The 19635-nt window shown below is 41.3% G+C and overlaps 1 protein-coding gene across 10 annotated transcripts in view; it reads right to left on the reverse strand.

Moving 5' to 3' along the window:
* LOC137187670 (ephrin type-B receptor 3-like) overlaps window positions 1–13471 on the reverse strand; it is a 62737-nt gene extending 49266 nt beyond the window's left edge. For 4 of the 10 annotated variants that reach the window (XM_067596746.1, XM_067596744.1, XM_067596741.1 and 1 more), the window contains exon 1: window positions 12726–13468. In XM_067596746.1, coding sequence (XP_067452847.1) covers window positions 12726–12789 — 64 coding nt within the window. In that variant the 5' untranslated portion in view covers window positions 12790–13468. Of the gene's footprint in view, window positions 1–12725 lie in introns of all 10 variants that reach the window. The other 6 variants (XM_067596748.1, XM_067596747.1, XM_067596749.1 and 3 more) reach the window with 3 other exon arrangements.
* Window positions 13472–19635: the final 6164 nt, after the last annotated feature.

Here is a 19635-nt window from a genome sequence, read left to right on the forward strand (position 1 = left end):
TAGTTCCTGCACCCCTGGGGATTTACAGAGGCCAAAAGTGGCACAGGGGGTAATGCTTTTGCATCCCTTCCCTGACACTGGTGGCATAAACATAGCAACTCCCCCCAACCTTTCTCCCCTGTTCACTTGACCATCCCCATCTGGCCAGGAGTTATCTGACCCCTGTGTGTGTTCTCACTCACACTTTCATGTCTCTGCCGATTGTTTTCACACTTGAGCTGTTCAGCTGAGGTATTTAAGACCCTGACACCTCATACGACTCACACTTAGACACCCTCTGTCACCTAAAGCAACATATTGTGTTACAGCTCACTGAGGCACTTGCCTTTCTTTTTTGTAGTCGTTTCTTCTGCGCTAATCTTTTTTTATTGTCCATGCTAACAGCCGAGGAACATGTATTGTGAAAAAAGCCAAGGGCGACAATGACAAGTTGAAAGAAAAGTACATGTCAGACCTGTCATGTAAGTGTCAGTCTTTGAACCTGATTTTTTTTCTTCCGTTTCTGTATACAGAACACCATTTGGCCTTCGTGAGATACGGGAAACAATTTTGATCAGTGGAATTCGGGGAGATGACGCGCATTTGCCTTGCCTTTTAACTGCAGCCTTTCCTCTCTCCATACACAATAGGGGAAGTCATCTTGACAGTCAAGACATTATCAAGTAGTGGGCAACAACAAAGGGTCTCTGAGCAATAAATAGCATCTGTCTCCCAGGTGCTTACTGTCGCTGTTGGGATTTTGATATCAAAAGGGCATGAGATAACAGGGAAAGGAAAATAATACTGCAATTAGGACCTACTGTAACTGTGATAAGCTGCAGTCACAGAAGAGGGAACTGAAGAGGGGCAGAGGGCAGAACGATTGGACAAAAGGGATGGCATGAAAGAACAAAAGACAAGAATGACGGTTAAAGAGAAGGGGCGGAGAGATCATAGGCTAAGAGTAAGGCTGAAAAAGGGACAAGGCCAGAGAGTGACAGGGAGGTGAAGAAAAGGAAGGAAAACAGCAAATAAAAGGAGGCTTTGTCTGCAGAGGATTTTGCCTAATGCCCACCTTTGGGTTCTTCCTCTTTGGCATGCCACGGCGCCAAGATGTCTGGCTGGCACAATATATGTAGGGACCTTGAAGTTGGTGCCACCTGATTAACTTGTGCTAAACCACCACCGTAGTTATACATCCTCAGACGTCCTCTAATCAACTGACAATAGAATATAGTGGTTCGTATCAGTGGCTATCTGAAGGTAAACTTTGACACAAACCAAATATTGAAACAAGAGCAGGTAGTAAATCCAAAATAGGCTATAGGTAAGCTTGCAATCACTGCTCATATGCAACTTGTGTTTACTTACTTGCTCCCTCTGCCTTTTGTTCAACTCTAATTATTTCGTTCCATCTGCCATTGACTCACCCATTCTGACATTATCGGAGATTGCATCTTGAAATCGTCACACAATGTTTCCATTGATCGGCACTGGCTTGCTTGTCAGAGTCATTAAAAAACCACTGGCAGATTCCTTCCAGACTGCATCAAAGCTTAGACTCTTCATCTGGGACTGATGTGAGTGTATGTGTGAGTAAGAGATGGAGACTGAGGGTTAAAGATAGTGAAAGGTATTGGGGAAAGCAGTGGATCTCTCTTCCCAGGCATAATCTTGTAGCTGTGAGGAAGCTGCATGGCGTGAAAGTGGAGACTTGGACGATAGATTGGTGGCAAATGTCCAAGTCAGGAGATTAAAGTTTCTCTGCTCAGATGGATCTCACCATCCCAGAACCCACCAGTGCTCTTTTCCTCACATCCTCACACTTCTTCCTCCTCTTCTTCTGCCTCCTACCTGTCCTCCTCCATCCTCACCCCTTAACCTCACCTCAGTTGTCCTCGGCTCCCTGCAAACTCTCTGCAACAAGCCTGCATATTTACTTTTCTCAACACCTTATGAAATAAACTGGCTGGCCATTACACAGAACTAATTGGCTTTCAAAAATGAAAACCATCTCTTTTTGCCCCCCTCTCTTTCTCTCTCTGCACAGCCTCACACACACAGAACTCCAACTTTGAGGGGCTTTAATAACTGATAACCTTCTGACTTTGACTCAGTAGGTGGAAGAGAGGACCATGGCGAGAGTTGGACCCACCATGCAAATCGCTCACCTAGCCCAGCTAGAGGCTGAAACGCCAGAGTAGGGCGGGGTAGTTTATACATCATAGCATATAAGGGGCATCCCTAGAAGTGAATGAGCTTGCACCCAGCACAAATCCACCACCTACTATCTCTATCCTTCCCGTGATGTTGAAATCCACAATGCTAACAAGCTAATCTCGCAAAGTTAAAAGGAAGGTCAGATACCATGTATAAACTCTAGCAGAAGATGTCTTGCCTTCTTGATCTCTTTTTAATCCCTTCTCTCTCTTTCGTTTCGCACACATACATACACACTGCTACACACCATCAAAACACCATATTTCTGTGGAACCAAAGCGGATAAGAAATGAGGAGTCTTTGAACTGTCTGGATGTTTCAAGCCCCTTCTTCTCCTCTCGATCTCTGAGCTCCCCTGCTGCTCTGTTGGGACGGGGAGAAAAGGGCTGATTGATGGGGTCTGACAGCAATGAAATGAATGGAACCAGCTGATTGATTCATTAGCAGTGGAGTGAGTGGATGTGGATGCAGGCTCTGACCCTAAGAAGCGGGCGGGTGAGTGCATGAGGATGAGGTGGGGGGAGTTCATGTGTATGTGTACTGGGCAGAGGTAATGTGTGCATGCGTGTGTATGACTGTGTGATTAAGCAACTGTCACCATTCATGTGTGTTAAGTGTGTGTGTGTGAGTTGAAAGGTCAGAAGGGATTTCCATAGGGTGTGAGAGGGAAAGGGAAGCTGTTTATGGCCTGACTTGGCACAGAGGGAGGTGGTCAGCCTATATTGTGCAATGCTTTTATCTGACTCATTGCAATTAGTCATCACAGCACTTGTTGTCACATCCTTGTTAAAATCACAGCTAACAGCCATCATGTCACTAGCAGAGAAATATAAACTTGAAATATGCTTGAAATAGCATAATACATATGAATTTTATCCACAGTTGAGTTGTGTAGTTTAGTAAACCTGAACTGATATTAAGGCGATGTAATGAAATAAGTCATGTGTATAATAAAACTTATAAAATTAATATACTCAACCAGTTGGAGTTGATTTCATCTTAATATCAAAAGGAAGAAAGTCTGCCGGGGAACAGACTTTCTTTTAAAAGTAGAGCTGACTGAAGCTGATGGCAAACCCACAGGGTGGCCTAACTTCCCTTCCCGTCTACTGAATACACAGAGTATCTGTGTCACACTCACACACCACTTTACAGCTCTCTGTAGTCTACAGTTTTACCAAATGGACAGGTGTCAGGACCATCTGAGTAATAAAAGACCAAAAGCAACACCTCCACATTTGCTAGATTGCCCCTGAGAAATGATGGCCTTAATAATAGCCAGTTATGCTTTTTGATCATCTTTTCATTGTCCTCTAAATATTGCACTCACTTAAACATTAAAGTCACTGTGTCACTGAGACTCAGTTATAACTTGAGCTGAGGTTAAATAAATGCTCCCCACAGCTGGCAGTGCCTCCAGGAGGCTGCTGTGTGGAACCATGGGGATTATGTAAATATCCTGACAAAAGGTCACGTGTGACTGGAGCTGCTGCCACTGAAATGTGTTGGATTCACCGTGTGTGAGCCGTGTGAAGGAGAGTGTGTTGAAGATGTTCAGAGTGAATTTGGTGCACTGCTGATAAGAGAGCAGGGGTCTGGTTAAACCTGCTGCTGTTCTTGAGAAGACAAAAAGAGAAAGGGAGAAATATTTTACAGAAGTGGGGAGCCCTCCTCTTGCCTGTGGGCCTTTTGAAGTGAAGATCAAGTGCAGGTGGCGAGTGTTTTTGACACCAAGGATGAAAAGTGGGGTAAAATAAGGTGTAATAGCGGCCTGCTGCAATGCTGCACTCAATGTGAACAGAAACACAGACCCCTTACCAAGTAAAATATACACCGTTTAAACACTCTTGTTCTCACACATGCATTATGGTTAATTACAGTGGACATTCGAGCCCATCACATCAGTCATGACTTCAGCTTTTCCTTGAAGCTGTTCCTATCATCACACATTGGCTTACACAGTATGGCTTTTTGAAAATTAACAAAAGCTGTTTTCCTGCTCTTGAAGGGAACATGGCCTGGAGCTAGGCCTTGTGCCTCAAAAAGTCCCACCATCAACCACCCAGCTACAGTTAAATTCAACAAAGAAATTTCCCTCCCCATTTCCTCCATCTCTCTTTTCTTCTTATATTTAACAAGACCGGCAAGGCTGAAACCAGGTGATGTGGCCTTTCTTCCCCCTCAAGGCACACAGTTTTACAGCGGCGTCCACTCTCCAGATGTAACTGGCTATTTTTAAAGACAAATATCAAAGATCTCTTTCTGCTCCATCGGCGAAATTTGTTACAAGAGTCTAAGGCTTGTAAAGAAATGCCGCGAGGAGGCCCGGAGGTGGATCAAAATGTTGCTATAGAAGGAGCCTACCCCCCCAGACCCCATCCTTCGAACCTCCTGTGTTCCTTCAACTGTCCTTGCTTTCTCTATGCTCGCCGAGTAACGATCGAGTTAAATGGCCGTCACATGTCCATACAGGCTCTTAGTCATCTTTCATAAAATCCTACATGCAAATAGTACAACTGCCCTGATCTACAGACCGGCCACGATGATGAAAAGAACATCTCTGACCCAGTCTCTGACCATGCTTTTGACCTGGTCTGCTGGTGTTTATGTGTGTCAACGAGCCATGGAAAATCGCAGTTGGTCCCTCTAAATATACATATCCTTTTCAGTGTATTTTTATCCACCTGGAATATTATAACCCCTGGAGGTTGATTGTGTTAGAACAGCTATTGTTGAGAAGGAACAAGACTAGCCTTGGGGAGTGACAACCCCCCACCCACGCCTCAAAATCATCCAACCAGACCCCCCTAATGACCCCTGGTTTAGGGGTCACAGGACGTGGGTTGAGAGTGGGTGGGAAGCACAGCAGGCCCTAACTCAGTTATAATCTGGACATTTTGACACATGGTCATTTCAGCTGCACTTTATGGATATCCGGTGCAGACAGGGCCTATAAAACGCCAACTCTGATGGCCGTTACTGTTATGTCAAACATTTCATCAGTATTTTGAAAGCCATTAATATGGTGCAGTAAGGACCAAAGTGGAGGTGAGTCTATCTGAGCGTGCTGAACGAAGTGAAACACCTATCATCCGTACACACACACACACACTATTAAACCGCCATATGCTGGTCTTTCCCATGACAAAAAATGAACAGGTTTTAAATAAATTTAGACTGATATACAAAGGGCCGTCAATCTACTTTTTTGTCTTTTCCCCCTTGCAGGAAATAAAATTATAAGAGAAACATTAAGTTTAAAATGGAAAATCTGTTGCTGCGATCAAAACGAATATCAATTTTGGTTTACAAGGAACTTTAATGAGGATGGTATCTCCATCTCTCATTGCCAGCCGTCACTTCGTTTTAATTGAATCCACCTTTGTTAGTGAAGTAGCCATATCCTGACACACTGTACCCCCAGCAACTCACACACAAACACTCATCAACCCCTGAACCCTCCCAAACACACATACACACGCACTCCTACCCACTAGATGTGCCACCCATCTTGCGCTGCCTGTGAGTGCAAACATCTCTCCCTCGTTCTCTTTCCCTCACTCTCTCTCACTCCCATTTTATGTGTGTGTGTGTCTCTGTCTCTCTCTCTTGTTCTGCTCGGCTGACTATGGACAGCAGCAGGGCGTCTGTGTGGTGGGCAGGCCCAGACACATTCGCCCTCCCCTGCTCACTCTCGACAGTGGGTGTCAAAGACCTGCCATCCCACAAGGCCCCTCTGTCAGATGCCAGGATGGCCTGCACACACAAATGGCATACACAAAACAGCCATACACACACAGAGCTTTGGGATTTCTCCGGAAAATGTCCCTCAAAGAAGCAATTCTCTCATAAAGTTGACATCAGTATAGATTACTTACTATGGCTTGTTTACATGAACATAAATACATTGAAGGAAGTTACAACAATAATGAGAGTAAGGCAGGACACATTTAAACACTCTAAGTAGCGAGTATGATTGTGTTTGTCAGAGTGTAAATTCTGGTAAAACACAATGTAATCCAGTTTTATTTATTTTTCATTGATTATATTCTTTGAATGAGATCACACCATTCATGTTATGATAATGTCACATAAATTACTTTAGTGTCACGATATAGTAAAATGTAAATGACTAAACTGGCTAATTTATTTATTAGCACTAGTTACTACTACTATTTAGACTTGTTGCTATTGTGCACATATAGACATAATGAACCTGACATTTATATCTAAATATTTATGTCAGCTGAAAAAGATAGGAGTTGGGTAGGATTTAAGGTCACCGAGTCACTGTGTTACTGTTATAATAATATACTTATGCTCTATTTCTCTAACATCATAATTTTGCCAATAGTTTTATATTCTGTCTCTGCTGATTCTGTTTTGTAAGCTCTAAAAGCAAACCCCCTTAATGTTGTAAAGCCCTAGAGTAAAACAGACTTGACTTGACCTGACGACCCCCTTGTGTCATATTTTCTCATCTTCAATACAGATTCCACAGTGCAGTGGTAGAGAAAGAAAAGCTCAATTGAAAATATCCCTGTTTTCATCCCTGCTTTTTTCAACAATCATCCTTCTTCATCCACCTCCTGGTGTGTGAAGACCCCAGCAGGCCAGACACGGCTGTTGCTTGCTACATGTGAAATTCCAGCTTGGTGAATCTTTCCATGCCGCCATTTGAGCCATGAGCCATCAGTCGGTGCACACATGAGTGCTCCTGCAGGCCCGTTGCATCTGTAAAGTCTGCCGACTCTGCTTCTCTGTGGGTCTCTGATCCAAATCTGCCCCATATCCCAACCACTACCTCACAGCCCAGCCCCCCCATGGCATCCTGACCCAACTCCCAACATGTCGTTGTCCACCACTCCCCCTTCCCTTCTTCCTGAGAGCTTTACGCCAATCTGAACCTAAGTCACTGTACATCTGTTCAATATGGCTGCTGCCTAGCATATGACCTACCCACTGGCTGGGATCCCTGTCGAGGTCAATATACCAGGATACCGAGGCTGATGGCCTGGTGCTGTTGTTTTCTCTCATGGGTTTTCTTTGTTCATTTATTCTTTTGAACAAGTGCATGTCAAGATTTGTGTGACAAATTTGAACTCACATAGCAAGTATTTGAAATTTAAATGGACTATGGTAAGTACAGTTTGAAAGTACTGTACACGAAAAGCAAAACTAACTCACTAGATTTGAACCGGATATAGGGCCTACGTTTTATATCCAGTTCAAATCTAGGGGGAAAAAAAGAATTTCCCTGCTTAGATAAGAATGAATCTAAGGAGACCATTTTGTCAGTGAATCTAAATTATTGCTCACAGAATTATCATTATTATTATTATTATTATTATTATTAATAATAATAATAATAATAACAATATATAACAATAGTCATTATATCCTTATTATATACTGATTATAATATTATTATTGTTAGAATTATTAAAATGATAGATCGTTATATCATTTATAATTATATAAATATATTTATTTTTTTGTGCTCAATGTGCATTTGTGGCTGTTGCACAACAGACAAAGTCATCCTTTAACTATCCAATTGATTCAGGACGCGTTGATAAATATCCTTATGAATGGGTAATTGTTTCTAGCAAGAAGACAGCAAGGCAATCTCCCAAATCAAACCTGATTCTGCGGTTTTAAAAGGCTGAGCGGCCCTGATTCACTCGATCAATAAGACCGCATCAGCTGACACTTTGTACACGTGTGTGTTTCTCCGTGTGACTGTCTCTAATTACACCCTTACCAGCATTATCTTATTTCTTAAAATGAAAAAAATAAGAATAGATAAATAGACAGATAGACAGATAGACAGCTAGATAGATAGATAGATAGATAGATAGATAGATAGATAGATAGATAGATAGATAGATAGATAGATAGATAAAAGCCATTTAACATTTTGCTGACCTCCACATTGCCCTCCAGGATCACTCATTAGCAGAATTGCCAGGATGACTTTATTTTGCAAATTCACTTTCACGCCTCTTTAACACGCTTCCACTCTGCCTTTGAATGGTCACCAAAGAGCCACTTAATAGTTCCTTTTGTCACTTCAACTGTGGCCCTACAATACATTTGTTCAGTAATTTGCTTTTTGGTGTTATGTAGAAGAGCTCCTGCAGTAAAGTTTAGCATTTAAGCCTCACTGTGAGTTCTGTTATGGCCACACAGACTGATGCTGCGCTCTTAAATCAAGCCTCCGGACAGCAAGTGTGCCCGACAAAATGGCCCTGTTACTCTGTTCATCATGAATGTTGATTGAGTTTAAGCAAAATGCAACACTCCAGAATCTATGAACAGGTCCAAAGTTGATCTTGTGAAATGTATTGATATTAAGAAGAAGAAAGATTTTAAAAAGCTGTCACACTGGTTCTTTCTCTGAAAGACAGGGCTTAAAAACACACCCGCTGACAAACAGTGTTTACTTAAAATCACTTAAATTATAGTTTACGCACGTATTATATTTCTTTGAATATAGATTACCCGTATTTTCATTTCTGAAGGGAAAAAATCCAACTACGCCCTTTATCTTCATGAAACGTTATTTTGTGTGGCCTATTTTTGTTTTTAATTTAAAATCAACTATTTTTATGGGTTTAGTTTGTCTGATGATCACCACTTGGAGATAATAATTTACAATCCCCCTCCCCTCCAAATTTTCTTTCTTTTTTTTTTTTTTTAAATTTGCCACTGCGCCATTGCCTGTCACAATGTCTTATCACGGTGATAATATAAATAATAATGATGCTGACGAGGGGACCTCCTCTGCCACAAAAAGCCCGGGGAGAATAAAACATGGGAGAGAGTAAGATGAGAAATGTGCCAACTGCAAACAGGCACAGGAAAGCTCCTGTGGAGGTGTGATCTCACCCACATAAAAAAACACTAACATGTGCGCTTCAAAGGCCCCGGTTGTGCGTAATCACTCTACGAATTATACCGTCATAAATAGAAAAAAAAAAGCATGGAGAATGAGTGGGGGACCTGGATTGCGAATATAAAAGCCCATTTGTCTTAGTTTGGACAGGAAATTATTCAAGGTGAGAGTTATTCAACGAGAAGTCGTCATAAGAGGTTTGGAGTTTTGGTTGCAAGCACAACAGGGTTTTTTTTAGCCATGATACATAACATACAAACCTTTTTTCAGTATACATATGTAAGTCTATTCAGTTGTGGCATCTGAAGTGGGATCCGTAGTAAGTTTGCTCACCTGAAACTCCCTCTAAAGCTTACAGGCTGTAAGAGTCTAAATAAGAAACAGTAATGTGTCTTCTTTAAGCAACACTAGAAAGCCATAATGCACACACATCGATGCATTAGGACAATAAACTCAAATAAACGGCATCCAAGTAGGTTTACTTGTCGGCCTCCTTATGTGCTCATGGTGCCTGTGCTCATGTCCTTTTTTTCTGTGCTTCCTCACTCCATCACAAGTAATTTACACCGGAGAGTAACCAATCCGCCTGTGCGCTACAGAGGACTGTCATCAACGCAATTTGTCTCCTCAGCACACTGATGGCAGCTTTACAGTCAAGGTCTTTCTTACACCCAGTGAGGCCATCGAATATCCTGACCTCACCAGCTTTGCATCGATGTGCTTCTTGTTTTGGCAAAACATAAAACATTAACTAAGCAAATCGGAATACATTTTACTGCCCGAACTGTAAATACCCAGCCGATCAAAGTGAATTAGATGTGATTTGCATAGGTTATTGATTAATTTTGCACAGAGACACGAATCAACCATTATGACGAGAATCCCAAGCCCTGCGCAAAATAACTGGTCATTCGCTTTTGGGCCTCATTTGAGCCACGTACAATTACCCAACCAGTTAATGAGGCATAATGTCTGAGTAGATTCAAATGATTGTTTAGCATTGTTTGCAGAAACTGTGGGACTCACAAACGGGCGAAGCCCCGGGTGTAAGGGCCCCATAATTAAATAATTAAAAGCAACTCAGTTTACAAGATTGAAGACGTTGGGATTAACTATTGCATTTCCATTTGAGTAGCAGATGTGAGGGAGGAAAAAAGTCAAAACGAGGGAGAGAGAGAAAGAGAGAAAAAAAAAGAAAAGAAAACATGAATTCATTAAGAGCCTCTCCCCGGGCTGTGTGACCCCGGGACCCAGAGAAACGCATAGTGGGGCCGGAGAAACTTCCCCTACCAGGCCGCTTGTTTCTCCCTAAATCGCCATAAACCCAGAGATCCCAGAAAGAAGTCCCAACAGCGGCCATAAATCATCCAGCTGTATTAGAAGCTTAGGTAAACCCCCAGCCAGGTCGGTCGGGTACAATTTATGGCATCACTTATGTGGGGAATATATTGTTCTAACGAAATACATCAATTTCGAGCCCATGCGCATCCAAGTCATTACTACTGCCAAGAAAACACCCAGCAGCTCTCTCTGCCCATGTGCCTCCATTTCTATCTATCTATCTATCTATCTATCTATCTATCTATCTATCTATCTATCTATTGAGTCCCCAACTTAAGCGCAACACTCCACTCGTCCATTCAAGCCATGTGTTTTAAGTCAATGGTTCCCAACTGGGGTCAGGTGACCTTCGGGGGGTCACTGAGAGGAGTCCGGGGGGTCTGTAGCAAAATAAAGAACTACAATTTCAAAACAATTTAGTTCAGGAGAATGTTGGGATTAGAAAACTGTGATATGTGATAAACATCCTTCTACTGAGTAGGATTTTAATTTATTCAGCACTTTATTTAGCAACATCAAAAGTGCAGCAAAGTTTGTGCTTAGTGGTATATAAGTTTGTGTTTGGCTGATTTCAGATGTATGAGCGAAGAGGTAACTCCTGGTTTGGAACTTTTATCATAATTAACTTCGTTATCAAGAGGAAGCAGTAAAACATCAAACCGTATCAGATAGGCTTTACATTATTTTCAGCCTCGGTACTTGTGTATTCTTTACGCCTGGTCCTGACAGAGGAAGCATTGCTTCTCTTTTTGATCAAAACGGGGATTTCATGAGGAGTTCAAAAAGTAGTGTGATGTTTTCCCAGCACGGACAGTAACGAGCCTACGGGTGTTTTTAAGGTCAAAACACTCGAAAGTGGAATGAGAGATATACTTGAATCAAATGCAAGCATGTTGGTATTGTACCAGATTACAAAAAATATAATCTTCATTTTAAATAATTCACTTTAGTAAAGAGTGTTCACTATAAGTAACACAACCTGCCAATGAAGTGGAATAAATAAAAATTTCAAGATAGAAATGGTTTCCATTTTTATATTTTTATGATTTATTGACAGCCTGGCTACTGTAAATAGCTGATATCTCCGTTTTATATCAAATTGTTGGCCTCAATTAGAAAATGGTCAAACAAAAAGTTGCGTTGAAAAATAATTCATCCCATTCATCTAACTGACGGGCGTATTCCACTTCTTATTAACAAAAGACTCTTACGGCATTGTGCGCACAGGTCGTGAACAAGCTCAGAGAGAAAAGCGTTCAGTGAGCCAGTGGCCCACTGTCCCACTTTCCTACTGGCACCACAAGCCAGGGAGGCTCGCCTAGACTCCAGCATTATAAGTTCAAGCTTTAGGCCTTATTTCACCGATCAGAGCAGAATGAGACATTCAAAAATGTAGGGGAAAAAATAACAGAAGAGTGGGACACTATCTCGCAGGGGTGGTGGTGGGGGGGGGGGGAGGCAGCTCGAATTTCCCATCGATTTTACGCACGGCAAACATCAACATTCAGCAAAGGCAGGCGGAGTTGTTGGAATAAACTGGTATAAAATATAACTGTAAATAATCAATCGAATTCATTTTAATAGAAAACAGTAACAAGGCTCAAACGAAATTAAAATTAAACGAGTCACGATTAATTTGAATTCAGGATATTTAGCGTACTAAATTACATTGTGTGTTTCTTTATATTAGAAAAAAAACGTAATAAAGCTTATCCAAATGAATTGAATAGGAATGTATACTTTTATCCAGTATTTTTGACAGTATACTTTGGACTCCAGCTGATGGTGTACATGTCAAAAGGCCACACACTCACACAACCTTAAAATACACGCAGCCGACCTGAGGGAAAGTGTCTGGGGGGGCTTGGTGCCGCGACTCCCCGATGAGATACAGTGTGGAGCTAATTTCCTTAAAGTGACGAAGAAAGCTCTAGCAGCCGGCAATTGCTGATGTTACAAAAAGGAATACACAACTACCATTGAAATGTATGAGCTTTCGTTGACGCGCATAACAAACGTGTATTGAAACCCGCACCGGCCAGAGCGCATAAAGCCAGTAATGCCATTAAGCGATCCCTAAAAAAAGCCAGATGGTCACTTTGAAAATGAAACCTTGGTTTTAATTCGGGGGTGACAATAAAATAAAGAATTTGGGTACAGGAGCCTCACCCGCTGCGGTGCCCAACCTCGTAGAGGCATGGGTGCTGGCTCACTTGGTATGGAGGAAACATACGCTTTAGGCATCCTGCAACGCAACATAACACCATCTGAATATGAGATTTCTTACCTTCAACGGCGGATACCACAGGCAGCAAGAGGCTGCATAAAAGCAGAAAGTAATCCATTGTCATAAAGCAGTCAGGTCGGACATGTAAATAGACCCACGAGAGAGAGAGAGTGGAGGGAATACAATCCTGGGCGATCCGACGCTCCACGCACCCAGTCCCTGTCTCAGTCCCAGCTGTGTCAAGCCTCCAGGACCAGAGTTGCCCCCATTCACCAAAACACGTAAACTGAGTGTTCGGAGGAAATAACACCCTTGGTGTAAAATATGTGAATATAGCAGCCTTTCTCCCTTTTCAGTGATCTCCAACGTGCCTCTTTTTTTTCAAACCAGAGAAAATGCAGTTGGCACAAGAATCCCAGTCCTTTCCCTTCGCATTGAGCGAATCAGCTGAAAACAGGTAGTCCAGTCCGTAGTCACCATCCGGAGAATATTTCCAGCAGTATTTCGTTGATAGTCACTGAGAAAAGAAATACCAGCCTTCTAGGGAAGATCCAAAGACTTTCTCTGTGGTCAGAGCAGAGGAAGAGATAGCCGCACTTGTGTCAGAACCATGGTGTAGTCCCAGCTAAGCATGTGCGCGCTCACATGCGTCCACGATCAAGTGGTATTCCCGTAAAAGAAACAGCCTCGCAGTTTACAGATATTTTATTCCCTGAGCGAATTTATCGGCTTTGGCTGTTATGTGAACCGTCTGCGTCGCTCGGCTTGTGCACTGGAATGAAGCAAACGGTTGTGGAGGAATAAGGAGAGAGTGTAAGGAGAGAGAGAGAGAGAGAGAGAGAGAGAGGGAGAGAGAGAGAGAGAGAGAGGGAGGGGGTGGGGGTGGAGGGGGGGTGGCGGGGGGGTACCAGGAGGAGGGGTTACTGTTGAAGCAGCTGCACTGAAAAACTGTCTACCTTGACAATCATTTAGTCTCACATTTATTATCAAAATAAAACCATTGTCTGTTTAAAACAAAGGTGCATTTATATATATTTTTTTCCTTCTTCCCAGACCACTCTTTGTTTCTCACAGCTCCTGTACCGAATAATTAAAGCAGCATATAAGGCAGTTTTCCCATCTAGACAGTCTTGATATTGAAGAATAGAATTATCGGATATTTGCGGAATTATTTGTGCAACATTTTGGAATTTGTCATTGCAGTGGCAAGTCTTAAATTAACGTCTTGATTGTGAAGTTGGCATTTACAGTTATTATTATTATTATTATTATTTTTAAACCTTTTCTACAGCGTGTCACTCTGCCTTTGGGACTCCCGGTCCATGTAGTTACAGACATGGACACACAGCGCCCCCCTGCGGGTCGCTCCGTTCTGATGCAAAGGAGAGAAGAAGTTTCTACTGAGTTATAGCTTTGATTAAAAAGCAATTATTTCTCTTCAGCTGCTTGACTACAAAATGCTACAAACATCCCGAAAAAGCTCCGGTGGACATTTTCCTCCAAAATCTTAAACTGCACCTGGTCATTTTGAGATATTCTGTGAGTATGAAAGTGACATCATCACATGTAGTGCGTTTATATTCTAGACTCCGTTTCAAAAATGATATGGATGAATAAAAAAAATGCAATTTAAGACCATAACTGAATGATGCCAGCGAAATACATCAACGTTTTTCACTAATTTCGATTTAAGAGTCCATGAAATCGAAGTTTTCTGTTCAATTTGAAGTAATAACAAAGCTGAGAAACTTTCCAAATCGCGACGCTTTTACCTGCGTGCTGAACATATAACTGCACAGTTAAATTGCTTTTTTATTTATAATGCAGCGAGTCATTTAGCTCACTTGGCAGGACAAAATACAGCAGTGTGTTTTTTTTCTTCCTGCAGGACTATGGAGCTGCAATTTATTTTTCTTCTTTCTTGAATAAGTTTTTATTTTTTTAAAAGGAGGGGTGCATCTGTCACGACCGGACTTTTACAGCCTTTCTCCTCAATCTCGCTGCCTTTACAGTCGTTTTATTGTATCAGTAAGTGCTTCAGTTTATTCTCAGAGCAGTAGTAAACAAAGTTAAATAATGTGCCAAGAATTATGCGTTTGGAGTCCAAACGGTAACTAACAATAAATGTTACTTTTTTATTTTACAGGAAAGTACTTTGCATGATGCACATTTTGCAGTTTTTAGCAGACATTATAATGCTTTTAAAAAACTGAAATAGCCTTTTTGCCGCCTATTGAAACTCGTGATCTGTGGGGAATAGGACTGCTGACAAAACTAAAGACAGTAACTCAGCACACAGGTTACTAACACATCTTGGTATTTAGAGGATATTTCACTAATATTGACATTTTATTTGAAGCCATTTTCGCCAATTTAGTTTGTATAATTTAGTCAACTGCGGCATTCAATTAAGTCTGAAATATATAATAGAGCCAGAGATGTCAGGAGAGGCTGAACTTGGCACAGTCAGCATTAATACCAGGCTACTAAATAGCAGAAGTCAACTTCATTATTAATTATGTTGAATATTAATGTGTTCTCTGCAGTATTTGAAGATAGGAAAGAAGTGGAGAGCTATTATTATTAAAGTTAATATGAGGGAATTGCAGTATGCGGCCGTTTCTACTCCTCAACTTCAGTCTGTATGCAAAGAACAGCAGTTATGTTCATACAATTGAATTTGTCGCCTGTTCCGCAGGCATATATAGAAATATTTTAGCTGTGTTGTGGGAAAAAAAAGACCTGTGAAATGTCAAAGTGAAGCCAAATGACTGGTCTGTTAGTGTAAAGTTGAAAGGTGATTGGATGTCATTTCCTGAGAGGTGCAAGCAGACAGACGTAACCATGTGGTCTGTTGTGTGTTTGTATTATGTGTCAGTGTTGTCACGCTGTCACAGTGTTGGGTGGTAATAAAAAATGTAAAGATATGATCTTCTGCCATTTGGCTTATTTGTGTAACCTAATTTTGAATATTATTTAATGATCAAAAAAGTAGTTTCTTTTGTCATCACCAAATTATCTAAAAGCTCCAACTTCCATCTCCAGGATTACATATTTTTCCTTTTTTTGGTTTGTTTTGTTTTGTTTTTTGTTTTTGTTTTTTGCAAGAAGACACAATTGTTTTCCCGGGTAGCTGACAAGAGACGTGATCCCTACTTTTTAAAGTGAAGCAAATCCCAATTTAATGGTTATAATATTGTAAAGTCACTGTCAATTATCTTTTCAGACACTCCCTTGCCTAAAATGTTCCAACAGTTTTGTGCTGCTTTATATGCTACTTTATATCTTTTTTTTTTTCCAGTAAGGATTTTGGAGCAACCACCCCGCTGATATCAGAGAGAAAATAAATGAAGAAAAGCTTGTACTTCTGGATGTACATGAAGTTTTCCAGCTTGTGTTACGAGCCAACTTGTCAATGGGATGTTTTAACTTTATGTTCCCTCATGTCTGAAAACTATTTTTATATTTGCATAATGTGATATAAAGTATATTTCTTAGAATGAGTACAAAGATAACAAGAGAGAAGAACATTTAGGAGGCAATTATTAATCAACACTGCTCTTACTGTGAATAAACAATAGACCAAAATCAATCAGTGAACTAAATGAAAAAAAGTAAAACGGAAGAAAATAACCTAAAAATAACAGTTTTGCAACATTTCCTTTAAACTATTGTTAGTCTGTCTTGCCCCTGTGATTATTATTGATGTAGTTTGGTGACATGGCATCCCAGCATGGGGGATAACAGCCTTCAGAAATACTAAAAATATAATATCCACCGGAAATTACACATCTTTTTTATATACTATGCTAAATATAATTTTTTTTAAAACATGAAAACATTTATTGTTAACATTTTCCCTCTTACAAAAAATATCAAATCCCATAATACACTGAATAATGTTTTTAAATTATTATTTTTTTTGTTATTATGAGAACAAACATATATGTGGAAAAGGACTATTCTTGTTGTACTCATCGTATTTTTTGTGATGTTAGAGATTTGGTCTTGATATGTTAAAATACAGAGAATCAGAGAAAAGAGACTTTAAAAACAGCCTCAGATTATATATTTAGAAGTAGGTGACAAAATATACACAGCTACTCATATGAATCCCTATACACCTCCCAACGACATAGTCCGTTTGAAAGGAAAATCATTTTATTAGCAAAGCGTCTTTGGTAAGAGGATCTGTGGCGGCTTCAAAGTAGACTGTCTCATTTGTTGCCAAAACCACTGAAGCCCCAGCTCCGCCGCCTGGTCGGGTCGGCCACCTCTGTTACTTCTATATGCTTCTGAATGCTCTTAAAAGGAAATTAGGTTGAAAGAACTAACAGCTACTTTACTTATAAAAGAAAACATAATGATAACTTTAAAACTCAAGCTTTTATTTTCGGTTTTACAGATTTTTGTTGGGAGTCTCTTACACCTTTGAGGGTTTCTCTCAAAAGATCAGAAAGCAAAAAGTTTGCTAAACAAAGGATTACCAGGAGTAGGTCTCAGAGAATTCCTTAACCCCCAACTGTTTGCCAATGTAAAAAAATAAGTGTGTCAAACCATAAATATGGGCTTGGTATAAACCAGCACACTGGGGGGGGGGGACTTTTTCCAATGACTGGAACGTCCACATTAATAAAATGACGGTTCTTTCCTTTACAGCTATATAGTTGGGTTTTTACAAAACTTGTGGAGCAGGTTTATTTTTCAACCCTGCCTTTTCATGGAGTGTGTCATTTGGGTCCAGTTTGACGGTTGAGAGTTTTCTCGACACACACAGATATTGTTTCTGGAGGCCCTAGATTGTTTTTTTCTTTCTTTTCTTTTTTAAATTTTTTTACTGGAGCCTTACTACAACCATTACCAATAACCAAAACATACAGTACCTGGCCCCAACCAGTACCTCTTAATCTAACCCCAGAAAGGACAAGAATAAATTTTGACTCTTACTTAATCCAACTACTCTGAAATTAAATTTGAGACACCAATAAGCAATGCCTGATCTGGTTTAGAGTCCACAATTTGTTCCAAGTGAGACTCTAAACAAATACATACACACACACACACACGTATAAATGGCCCACAAAGTGCTCCTGAGAATGTCCCACAGCACCTGGCACACATTAGAAACTCAATAAGCAAAGTGGTAGACATTTTACTGCCATATGGAAATTTCTCAAGCTTACACCTACTGCGCCCTCGCCAGACCCTCACTAACCTCATCCATCCTTCCTCCCACTCATCTCGTGCCAGAATATCAGTGTCTCTTCTTTCTCCCTTAAAGGCAACACACTGACACACAAGCACAGACCGGAGACCTTTTTTTGACACACACTGAACTCTTCTTTCCCTTCCTCCCTCACAAATCACATGCTCGGACGCAAACACAAATACACACATTCACCCCTTCTAGTATGAATAAAACTCTTGCAGACTTCACAGACACACACACACACACACATGCACACACACATACGCACACACACCCCGTAGCTCTTATGTCTGGGTTTGGTCTAATAGCAGCACTAATGTGATGTGAGTGTGAGCGGATCGCTTTACTCTGGCAATATTAAGGGAATGGTGAGCAGTTGGTTATGTTAGAGTGTCTTTTGACGTGTGTGTGTGTGCGCACTATGTGTGTGTGAGTGAACAGGCAAAGAGGACTGGTAGTACTGGTGGAGGAGGAGTTGGTGGTGGGTGGCTCTGGAGAATCTCACAAGGGCTTAAAGCTGGAATCCAGGCAGGGCGGAGGTGCATGTGTGTGCGTGTGGAGGGGAGAAGGGGGCTGTTCAAAAGAGTTTTCGGGGGTGGAGGGATGGGGGTCTAATCCTTCAGGCCTTCACCACTGACCGAGCACTTAACACAGGATCACAAATGCAGCCCCAACTGAACCCCCTGAAGACCACCATCATCCACCCTCCTCTACACACCAGCACAAACACACACACACACACACACACACACACACACACATACCCCCAACACCACATTCACTGTCTAGCTCACGCCTCCAGCTTCAGTCCTGCCACTGTAAATCAGCACCTCCTTCCTAACCCCCACCCCCATACACACACAGAGACACACACACACCCACACACACTCACACAAACACTCCTCTCTTCTTCCCTTACCAACACCACCAACACCCTAACTTCTACCACAAACAGCTACTGTCTGTCTCTGGTGAGTATCTATCACCTTTCAGCACCTTCTCTACCTAAAAGAGAAACATATATTTCACTGTCTCAGCTGACTGCAGATTTATGACTCAACCACCCATCACCATGACCCGCTGTCTTTGTGCCGACAGACAGGCAGGCGTTTAGGCAGACGGGCGATCATAGACTGACGCAGTCATACGTGTATGAGAATCACAGTGATGCACAGGCACACATATGTGTAGCTGACAAACAGCTTGAGCATGCAAATTACATGCTGTGCGGACAAAAAGCAAAAGAAATAACCTTTCACCACTGTGACAGGATTACATAGACACGCATAGAAACGGGCGGTAGTTTGACAGGGTATGCTATTTGATGGGAAATAGGGGTATTGAGGTTGAAGTGGTGGTAAGTGATTACACTTGCTTCCAACTGTGGCAACTGAAGTTCAGTTCCTGTTTTAAGAGGAAGCTTGCAAGTGTAAATGAGCGATTTTCAGCCACAAGAAAACCTTTTTTCTCAACCAAGGTTTCAGTTGCCTAGCCTTAGCTAAAGTTGTTCAACTTGCATAAACTCAACTGTTAGCAAACATTGTCATGTGGCATTTAATAGACATGTCCAATTTGTCATATATTTCCTCATTATTTGTGCCCACGCTCATAATTAGAGGAAGTCATATTTGACAAAATTTCGAGAGGCTTCTGGATGAGAAACTCACTCTCAAAATTCTTGCGCGTCAGAGAATTATTCAAGCAAATGTAAAGGATACATCTGTAACCTGTAAAAGAAAACAAGAAAATTGATCCAAAAAT

This window comes from Thunnus thynnus, chromosome 8 (assembly GCF_963924715.1).
Source record: "Thunnus thynnus chromosome 8, fThuThy2.1, whole genome shotgun sequence".
In the NCBI taxonomy this organism is placed as follows: Eukaryota; Metazoa; Chordata; class Actinopteri; order Scombriformes; family Scombridae; genus Thunnus; species Thunnus thynnus.